Source organism: Drosophila guanche, unplaced genomic scaffold, assembly GCF_900245975.1.
Source record: "Drosophila guanche unplaced genomic scaffold, DGUA_6, whole genome shotgun sequence".
Classification (NCBI taxonomy): domain Eukaryota; kingdom Metazoa; phylum Arthropoda; class Insecta; order Diptera; family Drosophilidae; genus Drosophila; species Drosophila guanche.
Window position 1 is genome coordinate 6,703,321 of NW_022995746.1, and position 20,595 is coordinate 6,723,915.

The following is a 20,595-nucleotide window of genomic DNA, read 5'->3' on the forward strand; positions in this document are numbered from 1 at the left end:
CGGCGGCTCACCTGAGCCACATACATCACGAGGAGGCTGCTGCTGCTGCTGCTGCTGCTCTAGCTCCTGCTCCTGCTCCCGGCCATGTTTAGTAGACAGTTTTATTTACGCTGATGGCCATAAATATTTGAATTACAATATAATATTTAAGCCCAAAGGCATCTCGGCAATGGCTGCGTCTGTTCATCCGTTTGGAGTCGGATGTGGGGTGAAAGATTTATAGCTGCCGCAAATCTACGCACAGCCACTTAATGCATTTTAATTTATTAAGCTGTCAATCTGCCAGGAAGTAGGAGACGGAGCCTGCTGCATCATGTGTGTGCCATAAGCCTAGAGTTATGTGGTTTTTTCTGGACATGATTGGGTGAGGATTACCTATCGATCGTAGCGCCGGACTGCACCTGTTGAGGATTGCGAAGTTGCGGAAATTACTCAACACTGTTCTCAGTGCTGCCTGAGTTGGCATCCCCTTGAGCATCTTCGGTTGCTGTCACGCGTCAGTCTGTCTCCCTCCCACAAATGACCAATTTCAATTAGTGTGCTGCAGCAACAGAAATGCCTACACCGATAAGCACTTGGGTTGGGTTTTTGTCACCGAAACAATCATCAGTCAGACAGACACAAGGAAATGCTGGCTGACTGAATGCTGAGGGAATGCTGGCTGAATGCTGGATGGGCTGGTGGGATGCTGGGTGACTGCTGTTTAAATATGAGCAACAGATTAAAACTTAATTTAAAGTTGACCCTGTGTCGGGCTTCGTGTTTCCACTTCAGGTTTAATTAATATGTTAAGCCCGTAAAAGCCTCATCGGTAAACTAAAACCCTGCAACAGCAGCAGCAACAACAGCTTCAGTCTGCCGTCTGTCCGTATGTCGGTTGTCGTCTTGTTTGCTTTGTTTTGTTTTGTTTTGTTGTTTCCGGAGCTTAAACAAACAAAAGGGTTTTCGAGAACGCACGCACACACGCACACACGCACACACGCACAAGCAGAACTGTAAACTGGAGATCTGTAAGAGCTCTCTGCTCAGTGCGTCTCCCCCCCATAATGGCTCTCTCCTTATGCTTCTGGCTGTGCATATCAATTGTGTGGCAAGCAGTGTACTTACATTACGTTACATTAAATCGTTGTGTACGTACCGGTTAATCTGTGCAATTCCCAGAAAAAGCTCACAAGGCAGAGACAAGCCGTTACGTTCCATTCCATTCCGTTCTTGTCTGCCATTGTTTCACTCTCTCTAATGCGTGCTTCAAGTGCATTTCAAAAACACATGGCAGGGCACTCACTCGCACTTACAGCACTGCTTTGCTCCGCTCTCTCTCCGCGCTGCTGTGCATGCACAAAGCGTGTTGCACTCGACGCGCTGTAATTTGACGGCGACAAGTATGCAGCTGAACATTTTAAATGCATTTCACGCACTGCGGCTGACGTGCATCGCAACGCTCACACCACTGGCATGTCCACCGTCTGCACTGCTGCCGCTGCTGCTGTTAGTGACGTCAAGTGTTTTGTCTCTCCATCTCTCTGCCAGCGTTTGGCAGGAGCGTGGCTGCATTAGCACAACAAATTTCAGCATTTCCCCAATTCGCACGCACGCCCAATTCAATTAAAAAGGCAAAGCACCACGCACCATCACCACACGCGTCCTTTGTTCCACCTTTTTATCTGGCCACGATGCCTGCCTGCCTGCCTGCCTGCCTGCCTGCTTATCATGCAAATGGAGCAGCAATTTGTGCCGCGGCTGGTGCCCCCACTCCGCGCGGATAGTCGAGCGAGTGATTTATCTAATTGGCTGCGGCACTGGAATCTAGATGCTTAAATTGAATGGACAGGCGACACGGAATTCTTTTCTAACTTTTCACACAACTTTTGGTTCGCTGTCAGAGTTGTTTTGGCCAAATGTCAACAAAGAGCAGGATCGATAGGGGGGCACACAAACACGCACACGCAACTATCGATAGCCGCGCTGACCGCGAAGATCAGTTTGAATTTAAATTTGAAAAAAGTTGAATGCTAAATTTTAAAGTTTAAGTTTTTACACCCTGCCAAGCAGCATGCTTCAGCTTTTGTTCATGGTGTGAAAGTATATTAAAAACGCATCTGACTCGAGAGATGTTTGGCCTGTTATAAAGCCATTAGGCTAGTCCTTTTGTCTGCGTCCAACTTTTTAACACTTTAATCATTGAAATGCAAATTTGTGCAAAAACTTGAGCAAGACATGCGTCAGGCGCAAGCACATGTTAACATGGCCCAGCACTTGGCAGCGCCCACACACTCGGCCAGGACATGGACTGTCGTCCCTGGCAAAGGTAGAGGGCCGAGTATTTAACATATTCGAGCCCAAAAACTAAGAACGCATTTAAATTCAGCCTGCTGCGGATTCTCCTTTTCTGGTAGGGAGGAAAATGAAAAAGCATCACAGGGGCAGCCGAATAAATTAACTTGAAAATCGCATTTATATTCGGAAGTAGTGGCCGGATGCTCAAAGCCCGGCTGCGGATCCGGGCAGCTGGCCTGGGGCAAAAGCGAAATGTTTCCTTTATTGCACGTAAATAAAGTCATAAAGTCATCATTACAACCGCGCCAACAACAGTCACGGCTGAGAGAGACAGAGAGAGAGAGAGCCAACCATCAGCCGGAGCGCACTCGCTCGTTGTCATGTCGAAAAGAACAAAGGACAAAGTTTTGTGGCCCGCGATAAAAATTCGCAAATGTGCACAAATTACTTAAAACATATTAAAAAAAAAACAAAAACTGCGTTCCCCTTCGACAATTTGTGCAAAACGTTGCACAAATTAAAACCGCCCACTGGGCAGGGCGAACAAGATGAAAGGGAAATACCTGTGCCGAAAGTTTATGTCGCCAAATTGAGGTGCGTGGAATCGCATGAATCGCTGATAAGATATATGAAAATTCTGTTGAATAATTATTTGAAATTTCCCGCCAAGGGGCAGCACTGTTTACTTGACAAATTTTCCATTTCAGTTTATGGTCATATCAATTTTTACAAAAGCCGATGAGTTCTTCCTATCGCACAAAAGTACCGATATTTCTTTTCAGCATCGATTAACAAATTCAAATGTCGCGGGTAAACTCAAGACGTGTAATAAAAACATAAAAATAAATAAAACATAATAAAAACATATTAAAAATTAAGACATATTTATGATATTTCCCCATATCATTACATAACCATAGAAAGAACAAAGAACGTGCTTGGACATTCTTTTGATACGTTGAGACACGTTTGTTCCTGTCTTCGTTTATTTTGTTTTCGTTTTACTACCACATTCAGTTGATAGTCAATTTCATCAATATACAGCTTTATTTTCCTCTATAAGGTTATATTAAAGAAATTGGTGTTCACCTCTGTAAATGGAGGGGGCTAAGTGAACTAATTCCATAGGTATATTTTTGTACATTTCTGATGGTCAGGCGGCTTGTTTCATGGATGTACATTGGATATTTTGACTACGAAACTGAGTTCATCAAAACAAGATATGCAAACCAATAAAAAGTAGTATTTAAAATACGTCAAATTGTTTCTTCAAACGGATTAAATTAGTGTTTCAGTGTTAAAAGTCTTTGCAAGCTGGTAATATCAAATAGAACATCAAAATCGAGGAAAAATAATTTAAGATTCACGGTATATTTACAGTATATTTTCAAAAGGCAACGGTATTTTTCGGTATATTTCCTAGGGTCTGTCGGTACATTTTGTCGATAAGTCCGCGGTCACACTGCTTCGCACGTTTTTAAGCGGACTCGGCTTTTTTTGTCAAATTGCAATAACAAATCGTGCTTCTTAGCCAGGACTCAAGTTAATGGTTAAATAGTGACATCATAAACAAATTAGCCATAGAACAAACACAGCAGGACACAAAGACGGGCATACAGCCAGCTGCAGAGGGTAAGTTTACGCATTGAATGGACGAGACACACGCACACATGCCAGCCGTGCTACGGAATTCGCATCACTTTTACTATCAGTTGTACGCACATTCATGTACATCCGTGTGTGTGTAGTGTACGTGCATAACTATTCAAGTTTAAAGCAATTTAAAACCCACTCGGTTGACCTTTTTACCTTTTGCGAGTAGTAATTCTACCTTTGCCTCGACAAACTGGTTTTTCATTAAGAACTTCACAAAGCTTTGAAGCCTGCAGCGCATACAAATCTAAAATGCAAATAATATACTCCACTGAATGATAGACTTTATTCTTGTTCAGGAAAGTTTCTACAAATAGCCTCGTGGATTATTAAATACCTTTAGATGACGTCGATTTTTGTTGTGAATGCGGCTTTATTTAGCAACAGGCTGGCAGGCGGAGACAATAAATAGAACGTACATGCGAAATACAAATTTGAAACTTTGCCAATAGAAAATTCGACTCATCCCAAGCATTTTCACCGCGTGACCTCTTCGCAAACGAAACGCACAATAGTTGGCAAACAAAATGTTGCTTTCCGAGAGTATTGGGAACGTCCCCCCATAGCTAAAAGCAAATGTACGGCACTTAATGGTGAATCTATTTAAGCTAACTGTAATCCTAGTTGTCCCCCAGTTCCATTCATAAATCAACTCTGTTCGATTGTACAGTTAGCGGCGTCCTTAAGTGTCACAACAGCAAGTTAAGCCAAATGAACGGTTTATTATGTCATTTCACTAAATTTAGCACTCTGCGCACTCTCCCTCTGTTCGGCTCAAGCTTTTCTATCGCTCACACGCTCTTTCTTGCCTCTCCCTTCGCTTACTTTGCATCAGACACGCTGCCGCTAGCTAATATACGTTTTGTTTGCTTTTCATTATTTGTATTCATGCCAATAGTCGAATTGCTGTTAATTACCAGAGTCATACGCATACATGTGCTTATGCAGCTCTATTCATTTTTTGAGGCTTTCAAATGGTTTTATTCACCTTACGATTATGGGCTACCCTGTAATATGGTTTGTGTGCTTGGATGCACAGTAAAGGGAAACATCCAATTGGCAAGCAACAGGTGTCCACATATAGTTTTGAATATTAGGGATGAAGATATCAATAAATGTATACATTATGAGTTCGCCAAAACTTTCTTCCAGCAGCTACACACATGTGCATTGAAACAATATACCCTTCTATACCATCAATACCGTGCAAAATGAACCGGCAAAGTAAACAATAAGAACGAAGCCAGACGCTCTCTTGTGTTCGTGTATTGGTGCGAGAGTAAGAACAGCTGATGGCGGCTCTCTTTCGTAAGGGGAACTGCTTCGACCGACCGTTGTGGGGCCAAAAATTTAAATTTGATTTATTTTCCACAGTTTATACTGAAATGTAGAGGCGACGGCAAGCTCTGTCTGGCGAGAATTAATAATTTTACGACTTTCGAACGAATTAGACGACGTGAAAATGGAAAAACCAAACAACGCAGCGATTGTCGACTCAAATAAGACGCTTCATTGAGTTTAAGCATTTGTTTGAATTACAAAAAAAAAAAACAAACCAAAAGCTTTAATGCAAAAGCAAACAGTCTACAGCTAAAATCACGATCAAGGTCAGCGCCACAACAACGAAAAAAAAGCCAATTAATGAGTTATTTTTGGTGTTGTTTATCGTGTATTCCCCAACATTAATTTGTTTTTTATCAGTAAAGTACATAGATAGACAGGAGCTTAGTTTTTGTGTAGTGCATTTGGAGGAAATAAATATTAAACCGGTCTGATAACACACACGAGCGCATAAACCCGTTTAACTTGTCCAAGAACCAGTGCAAAAGCTTCGACAATATTGTGATTTATTGAGATTTAACAAAGACGGTATACAAAACGAGAGACACTGTGGACACTGGCTAAGGGAGAACACTTCGCACGACTATGTCGGGATGTATTTTTGCTTTAATTGCAATGCATTACCCAAGTGTTTAATTTGTAAAGTAATGGCTAAACTTTATGGCTTTTCATGGCACTATCCTACACACAAGTCGTGAAAAGACTTTTAACACTGGTTGTCCCGTAAGCGAATACCACACAAGAGAAAGCTGCAAAAGAGAATGCTAGAGAATTTTCAAAAATAAATGCCAAACGACTGCCTAACTCTGATAATTTCAATTAAATTCTGATAAATTTGCTTTAATGTAAGGGGAACGAACCCATTTAATACAAGGAAAATCCCTTGTTGCAACTGCTTCAGCTCAAAATTTGTTGCATAGTGTTCTCGCCACCAGGTAGCGTCACACATCTATTTTCTGTGCAGCGAGCACCTCCCTCTCTCTCTGTCTCTGGCAATTTCAATTATGAAGTCACTTTTTGTGCGAATTGTGTGCCAAAATTCATTTGTGTTCTGTCGGAAATTTGTCAAATTGAATGTCCAGTTGATAAGTGTTTATGTAAGCCCCTAACCCCCGTCCTCTATCGATTCACTTACACCCAGCTAATGCCTACCCAAAGTCGTATTTTATTCTATTTTAAGTACAAGTTTCGTACCGGGTACCACACACGCAATAAATATTAACAGAGACCTTGGCCAGAGTCTTAACAATTTTCCTTTAATATTTCTTTGATCTATTTCTCTTGCAGTTTGACAGCCAGCTCCAAGGAATAATCAAGATTTGAGACTTGAATTATCAAACTAAAATATATCCTACAAAATGTTGCGCAATAATCCTTTTCTTGGCACGCCCACATATAAATTGATATTGGGTCTGGGACTTTGTTCGCTGGGCGGTGCCATGCTGTACGCATACTTTAAGAATCGCAGCGATGAGGATGACCAAGAAGAAAGGAGAAATCAATCAGAATTGGAGCAACAGCAGCAGCAGCAGCAGAGGCCAAAGGAAATTGTTCTCAAAATGGTGGTGGACAACGACCATGTGCCGGTGATTATGGGCCGCGGCGGTGCCAATATCAAGCTGATTGAGGAACGGACCACGGCCAAGATAAGATTACGGTAATTGGATTTAAATGTTTGATCAAAATTGCAGCAGAAACCAAATATCTATCCGAAATTCCTTTCTTTTCAGCGATAAAGACACCCAACAAAAATTTTGCGACATTAGCGGCATACCCGAGGCCGTGAAGGCAGCCCGTGTGCTGCTCATACGTGACCTGGAGCGTGCACCCGTTGTCAAGGTGGAGCTGCAGGTGCCACAGCGGCTGGTGAGCAAACTGAATGGACGTGGTGGCGAGATTATCCAGGACATTGGACGCCATTCGTTGGCCAAGGTCACAATCGACACAAACGGACGGAATGGCAAGGCAAAGATCACATTGGTGGGCAATCAGAAGCAAGTGAATATTGCACGCAAATTGCTGGACGATCAGATCGAGGAGGAAGAAGAGCTGCTGCGTTCCGTCGAGGAAGTGGAGCAACGTCGTGAGCCACGCCGTTCGCCCACCAATAGTGTGGCCTGCTCCAGCCTGTACTCGTCGCAGACATCACTCAGCTCCATGCAGCCGCGCGACAAACTGATGGCTGCCCGTGGCGATGACAAGCCCATGGAGGTGTATGTCTCCGCTGTGGCCTCGCCCACCAAGTTTTGGGTGCAACTGGTGGGTCCGCAGTCGAAGAAACTCGATGATATGGTCAAGGAGATGACCAACTACTATAGCAGTGCCGAGAACCGAGCCAAACATGTCCTCACAGCACCCTATGTGGGTCAGATTGTGGCCGCTGTATTTAAATTTGATGAGAAATGGTATCGCGCTGAGATCGTTGACATTATGCCCAACCAATACAATCCCCAGGAGCTGGTGATTGATCTTTATTTTGTGGACTACGGCGACAGCGAGTACATTTCCCCAGCGGACATTTGTGAGCTGCGCACCGATTTCCTGACACTCAGGTGAGTCACATACCGCTGGGTTACAGCTATGGCTATAATTTGTGCTAAAATTTCCTCTTAGATTCCAAGCTGTTGAATGCTTTTTGGCCAATGTCAAGTCCACCATTAGCAGTGAGCCAAATACTTGGCCAAAATCATCCATAACCAAGTTTGAAGAGATGACAGAGGGTAAGTTAGACCCCCATTTAAAAATTGATATGAATGGGTACAAATATTGTTCATTTCAGTGGCCCACTGGCGTAAGCTTAACGCACGTGTTGTCACCTACAAAGAGCGTCCAAAGGTGAGCTCGGCAGTGAATGCAGCCGCCCGTGAGGGCACACCATTGCCAGGCGTGGAGCTGTTTGATCCCGCCGAAGGAGCTGATTTGAATATTGGCGATTTGATGATTACACAGGGCTTTGCCCTGCCCCTAGACGATGAATATCCAGTGCGTTCACGTTCCAGCACGCTCTCGAATCAAAGCGACTCAACGATTGAGGAACTGTGTGCCAGCACAACGCCTTTGACGCCCCACTCGCCCATGTCGATGTCGCTAACAATCGATGCCGACAGCAGCTCCACATCAGCGGAGGATGCGCATTTTGCCCAGCAGCTAGAGCAGTTGCAGCATAAACTAAATGGCAATGACCTGGCCAGCATAGATCCAGTGAAACTTACAACGACAGACCATCAAAGTGGCAACAACAATAATTCACCGACCACAAATGGGCATGGCAACCACTAGTTATGCTCGCTTAATTTACTCAAGGGCAGCTCTCCTTACTTGACGTGTACATAAAATGCTTAGTTTTTAAGGCAATATCCTTACATTGTAGTTATGAAGAAATTGTTTAATGTATCCACCCCCCGGCAAGCTGGGGGGCTGCATATCCTAGACTCGGAACTGACGATAATTTATATATATATGTCGTGGACTGGCACAAATCCTTAATTGTTTATAGAAATGAACTATATGCCATGTTACTTATTGTTTTTAGCAATAGACGATCAAAACTTTGTAAAAATTACACAAAAAACACACAAAAATGTATAAACTTCGCCTTTTAATGTGTGAAGAGATAACTTAAGCCTAGGTACAGTCTTGGGTGCAAGGGGGGGGTAATACACTTCCTACTAAATTAGTATATCATTTGTTGTATTTATAGCTATGGGCGGCAGGTAGATGGCCCGAATTTGACTGCGCAGGCGTGCAATTTCCATATCATCGCGTTCCATTTCCCGTACGAGCTGCGAAAACTGCACTAGGCCCTCGCGATTAGCCGGGAATCCATGGCCCTTGATTACCTCCAGCTGCAGTTGCATGACCAGGGGGAAGACGTGCTGCATCATTAATAACATTTCCTTGCCAGCCGAGGCCTTGGCTTGCGACAGTTTTTTCGAGTTTTCAGGCTGGTTTACACACCGAATGATGTCCATCAGTATTTGCTTGGCATTCTCGTTGTTAAAGTTGGCCAAATACGACATGGCGTGGGCGTGGCAGTGAAAATGAGTAAGAAATTTTACGAAAAATCCTTCAGCTGTGTAATGTTTTTTTTACTAGTGCTGGCAAATACATCGATGGCACGACTATCGATGGCAGGTGAAGTATCGCACAACCATCCTACCACACTGGCCAAACAGCTGTTGAGTGTACATAAAAATTGCATTGAACTGTATAAAGTGAGTGTTTTAGTTACCAATTTAATATAAAATAATCAAATAACTTGTTGGTTTTCATTTGTTTCAAGTGTGAATCTGTGTTTGAGCCAGTTTTCCAGCCCAATGGTTGATGCGCTTTCCAACACTAGGCAAGAAAATGTCACGTCGAAGAAACAGAAGCGACGACAAAAAATAAAAAAAGCTTATTTTGTCCAAGTTTTCATATTTGTAAAGTAAACGCAACTAAATGCGAGTAAACCTTTAGAATGTGTAGCTAAATTATATTAAATTGGAGAGTTATATTGCAAAAAATAAACGGTAAACAAGCAACGAGAGACCCAACGACGTCACGGTTTTGTGGGAGAGTGCAATCTAGTGCAAGACGTGAAAAGTGCGTGTGTGCAAAAAGCAGAGAAAAGTTTGGGGGGACAACAAAGAAGCAGAACTAACAACACACAAAACAATATACAGAGGACCGCGCGCATACAGGCAACCACCAGCAAACCGTAGCAGCCGACGAGTCAGCAATTTGTGCCACACACACAAAAAGAACCAGCAACAGCAACAGCAACCAGGCAGGGCAAAGCGCCAGCAGCCAGCGTTAACAGCAACATCATCATCACCATCATCACATTTGTAGCTTCCATCAGAAAATGAATCGCTCGGATGGCTTGGTCAGGCGCACCGTGAAGTCTCGCGAGAACGGTGCCGAGGGTGCAGCTGGTGGCTTGAATGCCAATACTCCAGACGACAATCAAGATGGAAACGATAGCAACAAGGATCAGGAGGATAACATCGATGATGGCGACTCCAAGGAGACACGGCTGACGCTTATGGAGGAAGTCCTGTTGCTGGGCCTCAAGGATAAAGAGGTGCGTTACCCAAAAGAAAAACAAAAAACATTCACAGATAGAAAGAAAGAGGAAGTGGAGTGCGGTGGAGTGGAGTTTGTTCGCGCCTTATCTTTCGTGCTCGAGTGCTAATTAATTGCTTGTTAAAGATGTTGCCAGCTTCGACTGCGATCTCTTGCTCTTTACCCTTTATTGCATTTTTGGCTTGTCGTGTGCCCCCCTGCTCGTTCGTCTTACCATTTGGAGGTCTGTTGTGCAATAAACTTTAAATGTTTTTCCCCCATATAAGTTGCATTTTGCTTGGAAAGCAAGTGTCTGCCTTGCCTTCCCCTGCCTCCACTTGTTTTGGCCATAAATCTGTGTCTCTTGTGACGTTTTGCTTATCTGCTGGTTGCTACTTTATTCTCTATGAGTTTTAATTCTGTTTCAATTCAATGCTGGCCGCTATCTAAAGTTATTCTTGGTATTCTCTTTTAATCAGTGATTTTTGTAGCTTGAGGCCAGCGTTTAGTCCAATCCACAGGCTGTTGCGGCAGCATAAACTTGATTCAAATACAAAGATAATGGAACAAACGGTATTCGGACACTAAGAAACAGATCTTTGGTAACATTCAACAGGCGGCAAATATATCGTTATTTTTTCTGTAAATATTCTATCATTTTAATGATTTATTCGGTATAGTTAGTTGATGTCAAGTGGGAGCCTTGTATCTTGAGTTTTTTACATGCCACAGCGAAAGCGCACTTTAATTTATTTTTCCTTGGAAGTACAACAGCAGTCTATGATTTATTCTATAAGAAGCACCTCTTAACTTCCTGTTACAGCGGCTACTCCACGATTAAAACATATACAAGTAGCTTCAGCTCTTCTTTAACTTAAACTTCAAATGAAACACAGCCTCCGGCTTGGGGCATTCCGGCATCAAACGAGTTTTTCGATACCTCTCTCACTCTTTCATTTTGTCTATGGTATGTGTTCAAATGTCTGTTTCTCAATTTGCATATTATTGAGATATTCAGTAAGTCATTTTGCATAATTTTTGGTTTGTTTGCCATTAAACTACGTGCCCCATTGGAGGGTATACTTTATTTTTGTATTGTATTTCATTTGGTGTGCTCCTCGCTCGCTCGCTTTATCGCTCAATTGTCGTGCTCAGTGATGTAAGTACATATGCTAGTATATATGTCTGTAGTAATGTATGTATGCCTCTGTGAATGAGTGATACGACGTCTATTTGTTTTTATTAGTAGTATATTATGCCCGCAGACCAGGGAACGGACGTGGACGTGAACGTGTCGCTGCGTCTCCATTGTTTCGCTTGAAAGTCTTCTGTGTGGCAGCCAAGTCCCTCCCATCTTATCAGAGACATTTTTTCACCATTTGGTTAATTGTTTGAGGAACTTCCACAGAAAATGTTCCACATCCCATGCTTTTGCTATTCATCCGTTTTCATTGCTTCTTATCAACGCCATGGAACGTCACTCAATATTGGAAAAGATATGCATTAAAGAACCTTTAAATATCGATGATAAGACTGTTATACTGTTGCGAATGATTCATTATTGATTAGGGTTTGGCAATTGACGAGAAATTAGAGGTTTGGCTGCCTTTAAGGTCAATAAAAGAATCTTTAGGAGAATTTCTTTTACCAAAAAACCTGAAATAAATCACCAAAATGCAGCATTTCCACGTGTTGCACGGCAGAAACAAGAGTTCAAAAGTAACAGTAATAAATAATAATGTTGCCAGGGCCACTGAGGCTCTTTTCGAGCGGGAATTCAACAGCTGTTTAAACTTTTGAACAGTTGAATTTGTTTTGGCTTAATAAACGAGAACAGAACACAAACCAACCTTTCGGTCCGTGATCTGCGTTCGGACATTTTCCATCAATGGAAGCCAGACAAGGTTGCTGTGTAAATGGATGTTCAAATTGGTAGATAGATCTACCATTGCATTGTTTATGTTGAATGGGGTGCAGTCTTGGGTATTCTCTTTTGCACTCTTCGCTTGTGCATCTTTCTGCCATAAATCTGAGAGCACTTTCCTCTTAAGTTATTTGCATGCAAATAAAGCTGATTGCTGCTGAATTTTTAGCAACTGAACTTGAACTAATTATATACCAGTGGGAAAATTCTCCAACTTAATCAATGGCTAATGGCGTTCCCCCTCATTAATTGACTGTATTAATTCTCATATTTGTGTGTGCAGGGTTACACATCGTTCTGGAATGACTGCATATCAAGCGGATTGCGTGGCTGCATTCTCATAGAACTGGGCATCCGTGGACGTGTAATGATTGAAAAGTCTGGCATGCGACGACGTGGACTATGTACAAGGTGTGTACCCAAGGAAATAAACATATGAGCTGCCCTTCAATTAATTACTATAAATTTTCTGTGTCCTAGAAAATTGATTTTGAAATCTGATCAGGCGACGGGCGATGTTCTTCTGGATGAGGCACTGAAACACATTAAGGAAACAGATCCACCAGAGACGGTCCAGAGTTGGATTGAATATCTTAGTGGTATGTAATTATTATTAGTTTAAATATTAATTAAAATTGTATTTAAATGCATTTTGTTTTTCAGGTGAAACTTGGAATCCATTGAAATTACGCTACCAGCTAAAAAATGTGCGCGAACGTCTGGCCAAGAATCTGGTGGAGAAGGGTGTGCTGACAACGGAAAAGCAAAATTTTCTGCTCTTCGATATGACGACACATCCGCTCAGCGATAATGTTGTCAAATGTCGTCTGGTTAAGAAGGTAGAATAGGGCATAATCCCACAAAAGAATACCTTCTAAAGAGACTCTTCTCTGTCTGTTTTTGTAGATACAAGACTCGGTGTTGTCCAAATGGGTGAATGATCCGCAGCGCATGGATAAGCGTATGCTGGCGTTAATCTTTTTGGCGCATGCCAGCGATGTCATTGAGAATGCATTTGCACCGCTAAACGACGATGACTACGAGGTGGCCATGAAGCGTGTGCGAGAGCTGCTGGATCTTGATTTTGAAACGGAGGCGGCCAAGCCGAATGCGAATGAGATACTTTGGGCGGTCTTTATGGCGTTTACGAAATAGAATGGGATACCTTAGATCCTCTCAACAGCACACACACACACACAAGAAACACACACCCAAAAAAAGGATTTATACACACACACACACAGATCTGGAATACATATTTTGCTGCTTTTTTGTGTTTAAGAAACGAAACTTTTTGCTGTGACTGGGATGGGACTCCTTTCAGTTTCAATCAAATATAAATATATATAAACTTTAAGCAAACACCCAGAGAGAAGAGCAGCCATAAAAGATATACAATCTATATATATATACGATATAAAGATAAGCTGCAAAATCCAACTGCTCCGTTCACCTTTTGGTTAATTATTTCATTTACGTATTCAACAATTATTCCGAATAAAACAAAAACGAAATGCTAGCCAATATTTCAAGTTCTTTTTCTAAAAAAATATAAAGAATAACTTGTGTTCCAGAGTACTTGACTTGACTTGAGAATAAATCTAAACAGCTAAACAAATACAAATCAGTTAACTTTTGAGGGTGTAGCTCGGGAGAGAGAGAGAGTGCAGAAGATCGAAGGAGATAGGAGCTATGGCAATGTTTTTGTAATTATAAACTGTAACCCCTAATTGTAAGTGCCGTGCAAATCTATATTTTGTCTTTTGTCTGAAGATCCTACTATATTACACACATACCATACCACATAAAAAACATTTAAATATATTTTAATGCCCCCCAAATTGTGTGTGCTTTTAATTATACATTTATTTTGTGATTGCCAAACGGAATTTTAGTTCAAAACGTTATTCAAATTCCGCACTTTCACTTTCTTTTTAAACTATAAACTTGAGTACAGCCACACACATAAGTATATGTGCACCTGACCCACAAAGAAACAGACAGCCAGAAACACTCGCAGAGACATTCATCATAGTTTTCTTATTTTATTTTAAATTGTTATTGAATTTCGGGAACATTAAAATTGATTGAAAGGAAACGAGAAAAAGGTTTTTCTAACTGCTTAAGAAAACCTTTTCTAACAGCTAACAAGAAAAAATCTTTTCTAACAGCTATAAAGAAAAAACTTTTCTAAATTTTAACAAAAAATATATGTGAAGAAAAATCTAAAATAATAAAATTAGAAGAGACTACCTACAAAAAGAGTACGAAAAAACACAATCTATGTAAATGTAAAATGTGCACGTCAAATAATAATAATTCTTAGTTATTTAAAGGACTAATAAAATATAATACAATATATAAATATATATACATAAAACTAATATATTCAACTGTGCAAAATTGGAAATATTTATGCGAACTTGGGGAACTTCAAACTGAACAGCAGATTTCAAGGGTACCTGCAAGGTCATAAAAAACAGGAAGAATGATTGAAAATCCTCCGGGGCTTTTAGCTGGTTTCCTTATTTTATTATTTATTGTACAATTTAAACAAAATTGATAGCAATGCTTGATTTGTTAGAGTGTGCAAGGCCAAAACCCTGGTCTGAAAGTTGTTAGGTTCAGGCTTCTTCTCTGTGAAACCCAATTTCGTAATTCTTTACATTTTTTATTTAATTTTTATCATTAAAAAGATTGTTTCCCCGATAGAGCACAAAAAATCAGTTTCGATGGAATCTGTTTTTCATTCATCAATAAAATATCTTTTTTGTTTTTTTGTTGCACACACAGTTTATATTTTTTTGTTTTGTCAATTTATACGACGAGGACCAGGGGGTAGGGACGAGGAGTAGTGTGATTAGGGAGGGGAGGCATGGAATACCATAGAATTAGAATAATTCTCACATTAAAACATTAATAATAATAATAATCATTTGAGTTACATTAAGTAAAGAGGATAAAAAGCAGGGTGCAGTGCACGCAAATTGATTGCAACAAATATGACAAAAATATTAAAAAATTCTTGGTAGGAAAAGACAATCTAAAAACTAATCATGATCTATCATCATTATCATCAAACCTCAATCCTAAAATATCTCCAGTGTGTGAGGAAATTTGCAAGTAATTTTTAATTACATATTTTTTAAATATTTATGGAATTTAATAAGAGAGTAAAATTTTAGCTAGTTGTTGGCCTCGTTTAACAAAATGTTTCATTTTCTTTTTAAAGGCCCTGGGCGTTCAAGAATCAGGTCGAAAAGGGGAAAGGAAATTGTTTGGAAACAATGCGAAAAATGTGAAAACTTTAATAAAATTAATGGAAGATTTGATACGCACGAAATGATAGCAATTAATAATATAATATATATATAGTATAGATGTATATGTATTTATATGTAGATATAATTGAAGTTTCAGCGCCTGCTTCACTCCACACGATGCACGATGCACTCTACTCCTTGCCTCACTTGCCAAAGCGACTGCGCATGGACGATAGCCGTCGCATGCGTGCCCGATTCTGGGAATAGCTGTCGCACCAGTCGCGTCCACCTGCACTGGAGGCAGCTGCTGCTGTTGGCAGCTTGTATGTGTAGCCGCCTACGTGCTAACTTAACAGATCCTTGATCTCCTTGTGCATGTGACAGAGGAAATCCACATAGCTGGCAGAGCCATCAGTGCCACGATCCTCGATAAGGAAATGCCGGAACACACTCTCCAGCTTGTCATTCTGTCGCAGCCAAGTGATCTGTAAAGAAAATATGAGATATGAGTTTCCTTTCACTTAGGGTAACATAAGATATAGATTCTACTTACCCTCATATAACGCGTACGCTGGTGCATAATCTGCTCCAGAATATCAGTAATGCGTCGCGCCAGTGGCGTCTCCGCTGTAATGTTAAACCTTTCGAGTGCCAACTGCTGCAGTCCCTGGACACCGAACACGGACTGCACAAAGTTCTGGGACAGCGACTGGCCCAGCCAAATGAACAAGTGCACACCGTTCTCCAGTATGTAGGCGCCATCCTCTGTGATCTTCTCGTGCGTGCAGCGCACTGGTGTCGGCAGCTCCGTCTCCTCAGCGCTGACATTGTGTATGGGAATGAATCTGGGATACAGAAAGTTCACAGACATATTCAGATCCATGGACAGCACAAACTGTATGACAAAGGAGCGATCGTCCAGCGTCATGTCGGAGCCACCCGATATCGCATCGTTCTTGAGCAGGCACGAGACATACAGCGGCAGCAGTTTGAGGCACTCGGGCAGTATCAACTGACCCGCGGATGTGGGCGAAGTGCAATGCTTGCGATAGCAGGCCAAAATCTGTGCCGAGCGGTGAATTATATTATCCTTGACCTGCTTGGGAGAATGCTCCATTAGCTTGAAGCAGGCCTGTTTGGCAAAGAAAAGCATAATGGCATCCAGATCGCAGCTCTTGAATACATCCGCAATGGTGGTGGTCACGCGCAAAGCGAGATTGAGGACACGCAAACGACGCTGGCCACTGCAGGAGGTATACAGCAAAGCCACCTGCACATAGATGTTCTCCTCGGGCGGCAATTTGTCATCGTGTTTGATCTCAATGCTTATGGATTTGGTGGCATCTAAAAGAGGTTGAATGTAAGACAAAAGTTAAGCTAAGAAAGGGTCTGTGTACCCACCAATACTGGCCAATTCCACATCCGTTGTATTGGACATGAAGAAGTGTCCAAAGAACTCTGTGGGACGTATGCCCGCCGATGTGCGCACACGCATAACCGCATCAAAGGCAATCGGTCGTGAGACATTCTTGATTATGTCCTCGATCAGCCGCTGGCCATCGACATCCGCCTGGAAGTAGGTATACTTGTAAACCTCTCCACCCGTCAAGCGCGCCACCTGTCCAATGGTGGCAATGTCGATGTACGCATTATTGAAGAGAAACAAATCCACCGAGCAGCCCTGCTGCACGCACTCCTGTCCGAGCGTATTGTACACTGTCACCTGTGGCGTCAGCACAGTCTTCTCCTTGTCGGTGCCCAGCAGCTTACGATCATCGCGATTCTTTAGTTTGCCCGGTGCCTCGGCAATGGGCAGCGTGGAGTTGAACACCAGCAGCTTGCCCGCGGCATTGGAGGCTTTGAGTGCCTCCAGGCCTGCCTGTATGGCCGGATACAGAATCGTTTCCGTTTCCTTGGTGTCTGCAAACATGCGAGGTATCTCCTCCATCAGAGCATCGATGACGGCTGCCGATTCCTCTGGATGGCAAAGAAAACCATCGAGCAGGGGCATAAACATCTCCTGAACATCACCAACAACCATCATCTGTGGCTGAGCAAGATTGCTCTTGATGTTGTAAAAGTGCACGGTGCTGTTGTAGGTGATGAAACCGACGCGCACCTTGGACTTATCCTGGCCCTGATCCACCGGCAAATGCTTGAGTATGTTCTTGATTTGGGCACACAGCAGATGAACCAAACCCGATTTGACCGTGTTGTAGGATACATCAATAATGAAGATAAATGCAGGCACCTCTGGCTGAACGTTGTTCTGTATTTGGAGGAGAAAGGCAATAAATAATAAACTGGATAAACAGGATTTGGTTCTTGGGTGTTTTCCCTTTCGCTTACACGACAGTAATCCTTGGTGGCTAGGAATTCGTAGGTTCCCAGCAGCAATTCAGGTCTTTCATGCTTATCCACACGCTGTCCGGTATGATCCAAATGCTGATGGTAATCGGGATGTACTGTCATAGGTACAGAAACCAAAACATTAGCATACAAAAAGGAATCCCTGAAGCTTCTCCAACACTCACCCTCTGACGACACCTTGCACATCAGACACTGGAAACGCCTTCCCGCATCCACAAACTGCATATTGGGTGACATGTACGCCTTGCAGCGATTGCAGCGAATCGGTCCCATGTCTCCAAAGTTCACGATGGGCGGCTCTAGCTCTCCCTCGACGGTGCGTGCCAGCGGCGAGATGTTCAGCGTCAGTGGCAGAGCTGTGGTCTTCAGCAGATCTCCTGTGTTGGGTATGCAGTAGAGTGAGGAGCGCAGGAACCTCGGCGACGAGTTGCCCTGATCGTGCACCACAAATTTGGTCGTCACCATCGGCGGCAGCAGACCCGGTTGATTGGTCACAAACGGTCCACCGGCTAGCCTCTGGTTCTCAATCATCACTTGAATGGGATTCGGCATTTGGTCGGGATCGAGGCGTCGCTGCGGTGCCTGCTGGTACATGTTGCCAGCTCCAGGCATGGGAGGTTGCTGCAAGGGAAAGATTGATTCGTGATGAAAGAATACCCACGGGAATGGCACTTTTTACTCACATTAAATCCAGGACGTTGCTGCTGTCCTGCCTGCCCTGGATAGCCGCCTGGTTGTGGGGGATATCCTGGTGCTCCTGGCTGTTGTCCTGGTTGCGGAGGATATCCTGGCGCTCCTGGCTGTTGTCCTGGTTGCGGTGGATAGCCCGGCATGGACTGCTGTCCGGTCTGTGGCGGATAGCCGGGCTGCGGGGGATATCCTGGCGCTGCGGGCTGCTGTCCGGGTTGTGGTGGATATCCTGGCGCTCCTGGCTGATGCTGTCCAGGATAACCAGCTGTTTGTGGTGCTCCAAATTGTGGCGTTGCTGCTGGTTGTTGGCCGGGAAGTGGCGGTGGACCGCCTGGATAGCTGCCTGGGTAACCGCCAGGCTGTGGTGCACCAAACTGCGCTCCTGGCTGCTGCTGCTGCTGTGGTGCCCCAAAGGACGCTCCTGGTTGCTGCTGCTGCTGCTGCTGTGGTGCTCCAAAGGCTGCTCCTGGCTGCGGTTGTGGTGGCAGTCCCGGCTGTTGCATGGGCGGCAGGCCCGACTGCTGCGGCAAACCGGCCTGCTGCATGGGTGGCAATCCCGGCTGCGACTGTGGCGGCAGTCCTGCTTGCGTAAATGTTGGCGGAGCACCTGCGCCCGGGGGCAACAGCGGCTGTCCGGGTCTTGAGGTGCTGACACCAAAGGGTCCTGCAGCTGGTTGAGCTCCTGGCGCTCCCAGGGCTGGTGGCGGAGCAGCTCCTGCTGCGTTCTGGGGCGCTGCAGACTTGGGCGGCGGCATATGCGGCAGGCCAGCCAAATGTCCGCTGTTCAGGCTCATCTGATTGATGCCACTGGCCACGCTCTGCGGTGTAATGGTGCGCGGTGGCGGCGCACTACCCGGGGCTCCCACTGGGGTTGGTCCATTGGCATAGGCTCCTGCTCCTCCATTGGCTGACGGCGGAGGCGGAGCACCAAAAGAATTATTATTGTTGGTCGGAGGCAGAGGCGCAGCGTTCGAATTGAATTGATTGAAACCCGTTGGGGGCAGCGGCTGTGCAGCCTGACCGGTGGGAGCTGGTGCCTGCTGGGCTATCTTCAGAGGAGGCGCCGGCACACCAGCACCAGCACCAGCACCACCCATATTTAGGCCGCCCATCGACGTGGCCAGCTAGATGGGAGGAAAACGGAGGAACATGTTAAAGCAATTTTAATTATACTTTTCGTTATCTCCAAGCACAGCTTCCACTCTTCCACCACGCATTACGAAATCGGTTGGTTTGACCTCTTTTTAATGAATGGAGGAAAGCTTATCAGGGCGAGGGATTGAAGAGATCAATGGAAGGGGATTTTATATTTGTACCTGCTGTTGATAGTTGCCATTGAGGTACGTTTGTGGCGCTGAAGATGTCGGTGGCGCTCCATACTGTGGTTGTTGCTGTTGCGGCGGCTGCGACGGCTGCTGCTGCTGCGGCTGCTGCTGTTGAGGTGGCCAACCACCAGGTGCACCGAGCGCAGCCCCAGGCGGTGGTGCTGCATATTGCTGTTGCTGCGGCGGCTGTGGCTGGAATTGCGTGGGCGGCGGCCCGTACATATTCGGATTCATACTTTCAGCCAACAATTAAAACAGACAACAACTTTCACACACAGAGAGTAGAGAAAGGAGAAGTGGCAGCAGCTCAAAGTTCGCCAAGGCAAAAACACAATTTCCTGGCTTATTTGGGACAATTTCTGTCCACTGACTGCCGCTGCTGGTTGCACTTGAATCGTTCCGCTGGCTTTTTCCTTGGCCACGGCACAGGAAGGGCAATTAAAAGCGTAAAATAGTTGCAAGCAAAAACGAACTTCCACGTCAGTTCCCTAATTCGATTTTTTTTCCCCCATTTGCTGCAGCCATTTGACAGTTGTTTGCCACGTAAAGTTGTCGCCTGTACGGGGTATTTTTGATAGATAAATGTGCGGTCCCACTGGTCATCAGCTGTTCGCGCTGTCTGTAAACGCACTGTGTTTGCATGTGAAGGTGGTGCGTGTAATAATGATTTGTGACGTCATGTGGCCATCTTGCTATTAATTATAAT

General features: G+C 43.9%; 4 protein-coding genes across 9 annotated transcripts; 2 read left to right on the plus strand and 2 right to left on the minus strand.

Moving 5' to 3' along the window:
* Positions 1-20: 20 nt before the first annotated feature.
* LOC117582350 (protein transport protein Sec24C) lies at positions 21-20,474 on the minus strand. Of its 4 annotated transcripts, none has more exons than XM_034270002.1 (8): positions 19,881-20,473; positions 18,558-19,688; positions 18,039-18,495; positions 17,854-17,969; positions 16,906-17,773; positions 16,058-16,848; positions 15,816-15,989; positions 21-57 (listed from the first exon to the last, which is right to left on the minus strand). In XM_034270002.1, exons 1-7 carry the CDS (start codon positions 20,121-20,123, stop codon positions 15,849-15,851), a joined length of 3,747 nt encoding a protein of 1,248 aa, XP_034125893.1. In that variant the 5' UTR covers positions 20,124-20,473; the 3' UTR covers positions 21-57; positions 15,816-15,848. The 4 variants fall into 4 exon arrangements, with proteins under 4 accessions (XP_034125893.1, XP_034125895.1, XP_034125894.1 ...); XM_034270004.1 differs by lacking the exon at positions 21-57 and having other exon boundaries at positions 15,666-15,989; positions 18,558-18,622; positions 18,662-19,688; XM_034270003.1 differs by lacking the exon at positions 21-57 and having other exon boundaries at positions 15,666-15,989; positions 18,039-18,492; positions 19,881-20,474.
* Positions 3,743-8,856, plus strand: LOC117582353 (tudor and KH domain-containing protein homolog). 2 transcript variants are annotated; one of them, XM_034270009.1, is made up of 5 exons: positions 3,743-3,909; positions 6,559-6,928; positions 7,002-7,823; positions 7,885-7,991; positions 8,051-8,856. In XM_034270009.1, exons 2-5 carry the CDS (start codon positions 6,630-6,632, stop codon positions 8,548-8,550), a joined length of 1,728 nt encoding a protein of 575 aa, XP_034125900.1. In that variant the 5' UTR covers positions 3,743-3,909; positions 6,559-6,629; the 3' UTR covers positions 8,551-8,856. The 2 variants fall into 2 exon arrangements, with proteins under 2 accessions (XP_034125900.1, XP_034125899.1); XM_034270008.1 differs by lacking the exon at positions 3,743-3,909 and adding an exon at positions 5,329-5,537.
* Positions 8,855-9,394, minus strand: LOC117582360 (protein C10). The gene has a single exon (XM_034270016.1). It carries the CDS (start codon positions 9,288-9,290, stop codon positions 8,940-8,942), a length of 351 nt encoding a protein of 116 aa, XP_034125907.1. The 5' UTR covers positions 9,291-9,394; the 3' UTR covers positions 8,855-8,939.
* On the plus strand, positions 9,604-13,744 carry LOC117582358 (Golgi phosphoprotein 3 homolog sauron). Of its 2 annotated transcripts, none has more exons than XM_034270014.1 (5): positions 9,604-10,336; positions 12,525-12,652; positions 12,722-12,840; positions 12,905-13,080; positions 13,148-13,744. In XM_034270014.1, exons 1-5 carry the CDS (start codon positions 10,118-10,120, stop codon positions 13,394-13,396), a joined length of 891 nt encoding a protein of 296 aa, XP_034125905.1. In that variant the 5' UTR covers positions 9,604-10,117; the 3' UTR covers positions 13,397-13,744. The 2 variants fall into 2 exon arrangements, with proteins under 2 accessions (XP_034125905.1, XP_034125906.1); XM_034270015.1 differs by lacking the exon at positions 9,604-10,336 and adding an exon at positions 12,223-12,249.
* Positions 20,475-20,595: the final 121 nt, after the last annotated feature.

Coding starts and splice junctions, on each gene's coding strand:
- LOC117582353 (XM_034270009.1), top strand. CDS start 6,630: ATGTTGCGCAATAATCCTTTTCTTGGCACGCCCACATATAAATTGATA. Junction 6,929..7,001: donor ACGGCCAAGATAAGATTACG/GTAATTGGATTT, acceptor CTTTCTTTTCAG/CGATAAAGACACCCAACAAA. Junction 7,824..7,884: donor ACCGATTTCCTGACACTCAG/GTGAGTCACATA, acceptor ATTTCCTCTTAG/ATTCCAAGCTGTTGAATGCT.
- LOC117582350 (XM_034270002.1), bottom strand. CDS start 20,123: ATGAATCCGAATATGTACGGGCCGCCGCCCACGCAATTCCAGCCACAG. Junction 17,970..18,038: donor GTGCAAGGTGTCGTCAGAGG/GTGAGTGTTGGA, acceptor TACCTATGACAG/TACATCCCGATTACCATCAG. Junction 15,990..16,057: donor AGCGTACGCGTTATATGAGG/GTAAGTAGAATC, acceptor TTTTCTTTACAG/ATCACTTGGCTGCGACAGAA.
- LOC117582360 (XM_034270016.1), bottom strand. CDS start 9,290: ATGTCGTATTTGGCCAACTTTAACAACGAGAATGCCAAGCAAATACTG.
- LOC117582358 (XM_034270014.1), top strand. CDS start 10,118: ATGAATCGCTCGGATGGCTTGGTCAGGCGCACCGTGAAGTCTCGCGAG. Junction 10,337..12,524: donor TGGGCCTCAAGGATAAAGAG/GTGCGTTACCCA, acceptor TTGTGTGTGCAG/GGTTACACATCGTTCTGGAA. Junction 12,841..12,904: donor TTGGATTGAATATCTTAGTG/GTATGTAATTAT, acceptor TTTGTTTTTCAG/GTGAAACTTGGAATCCATTG.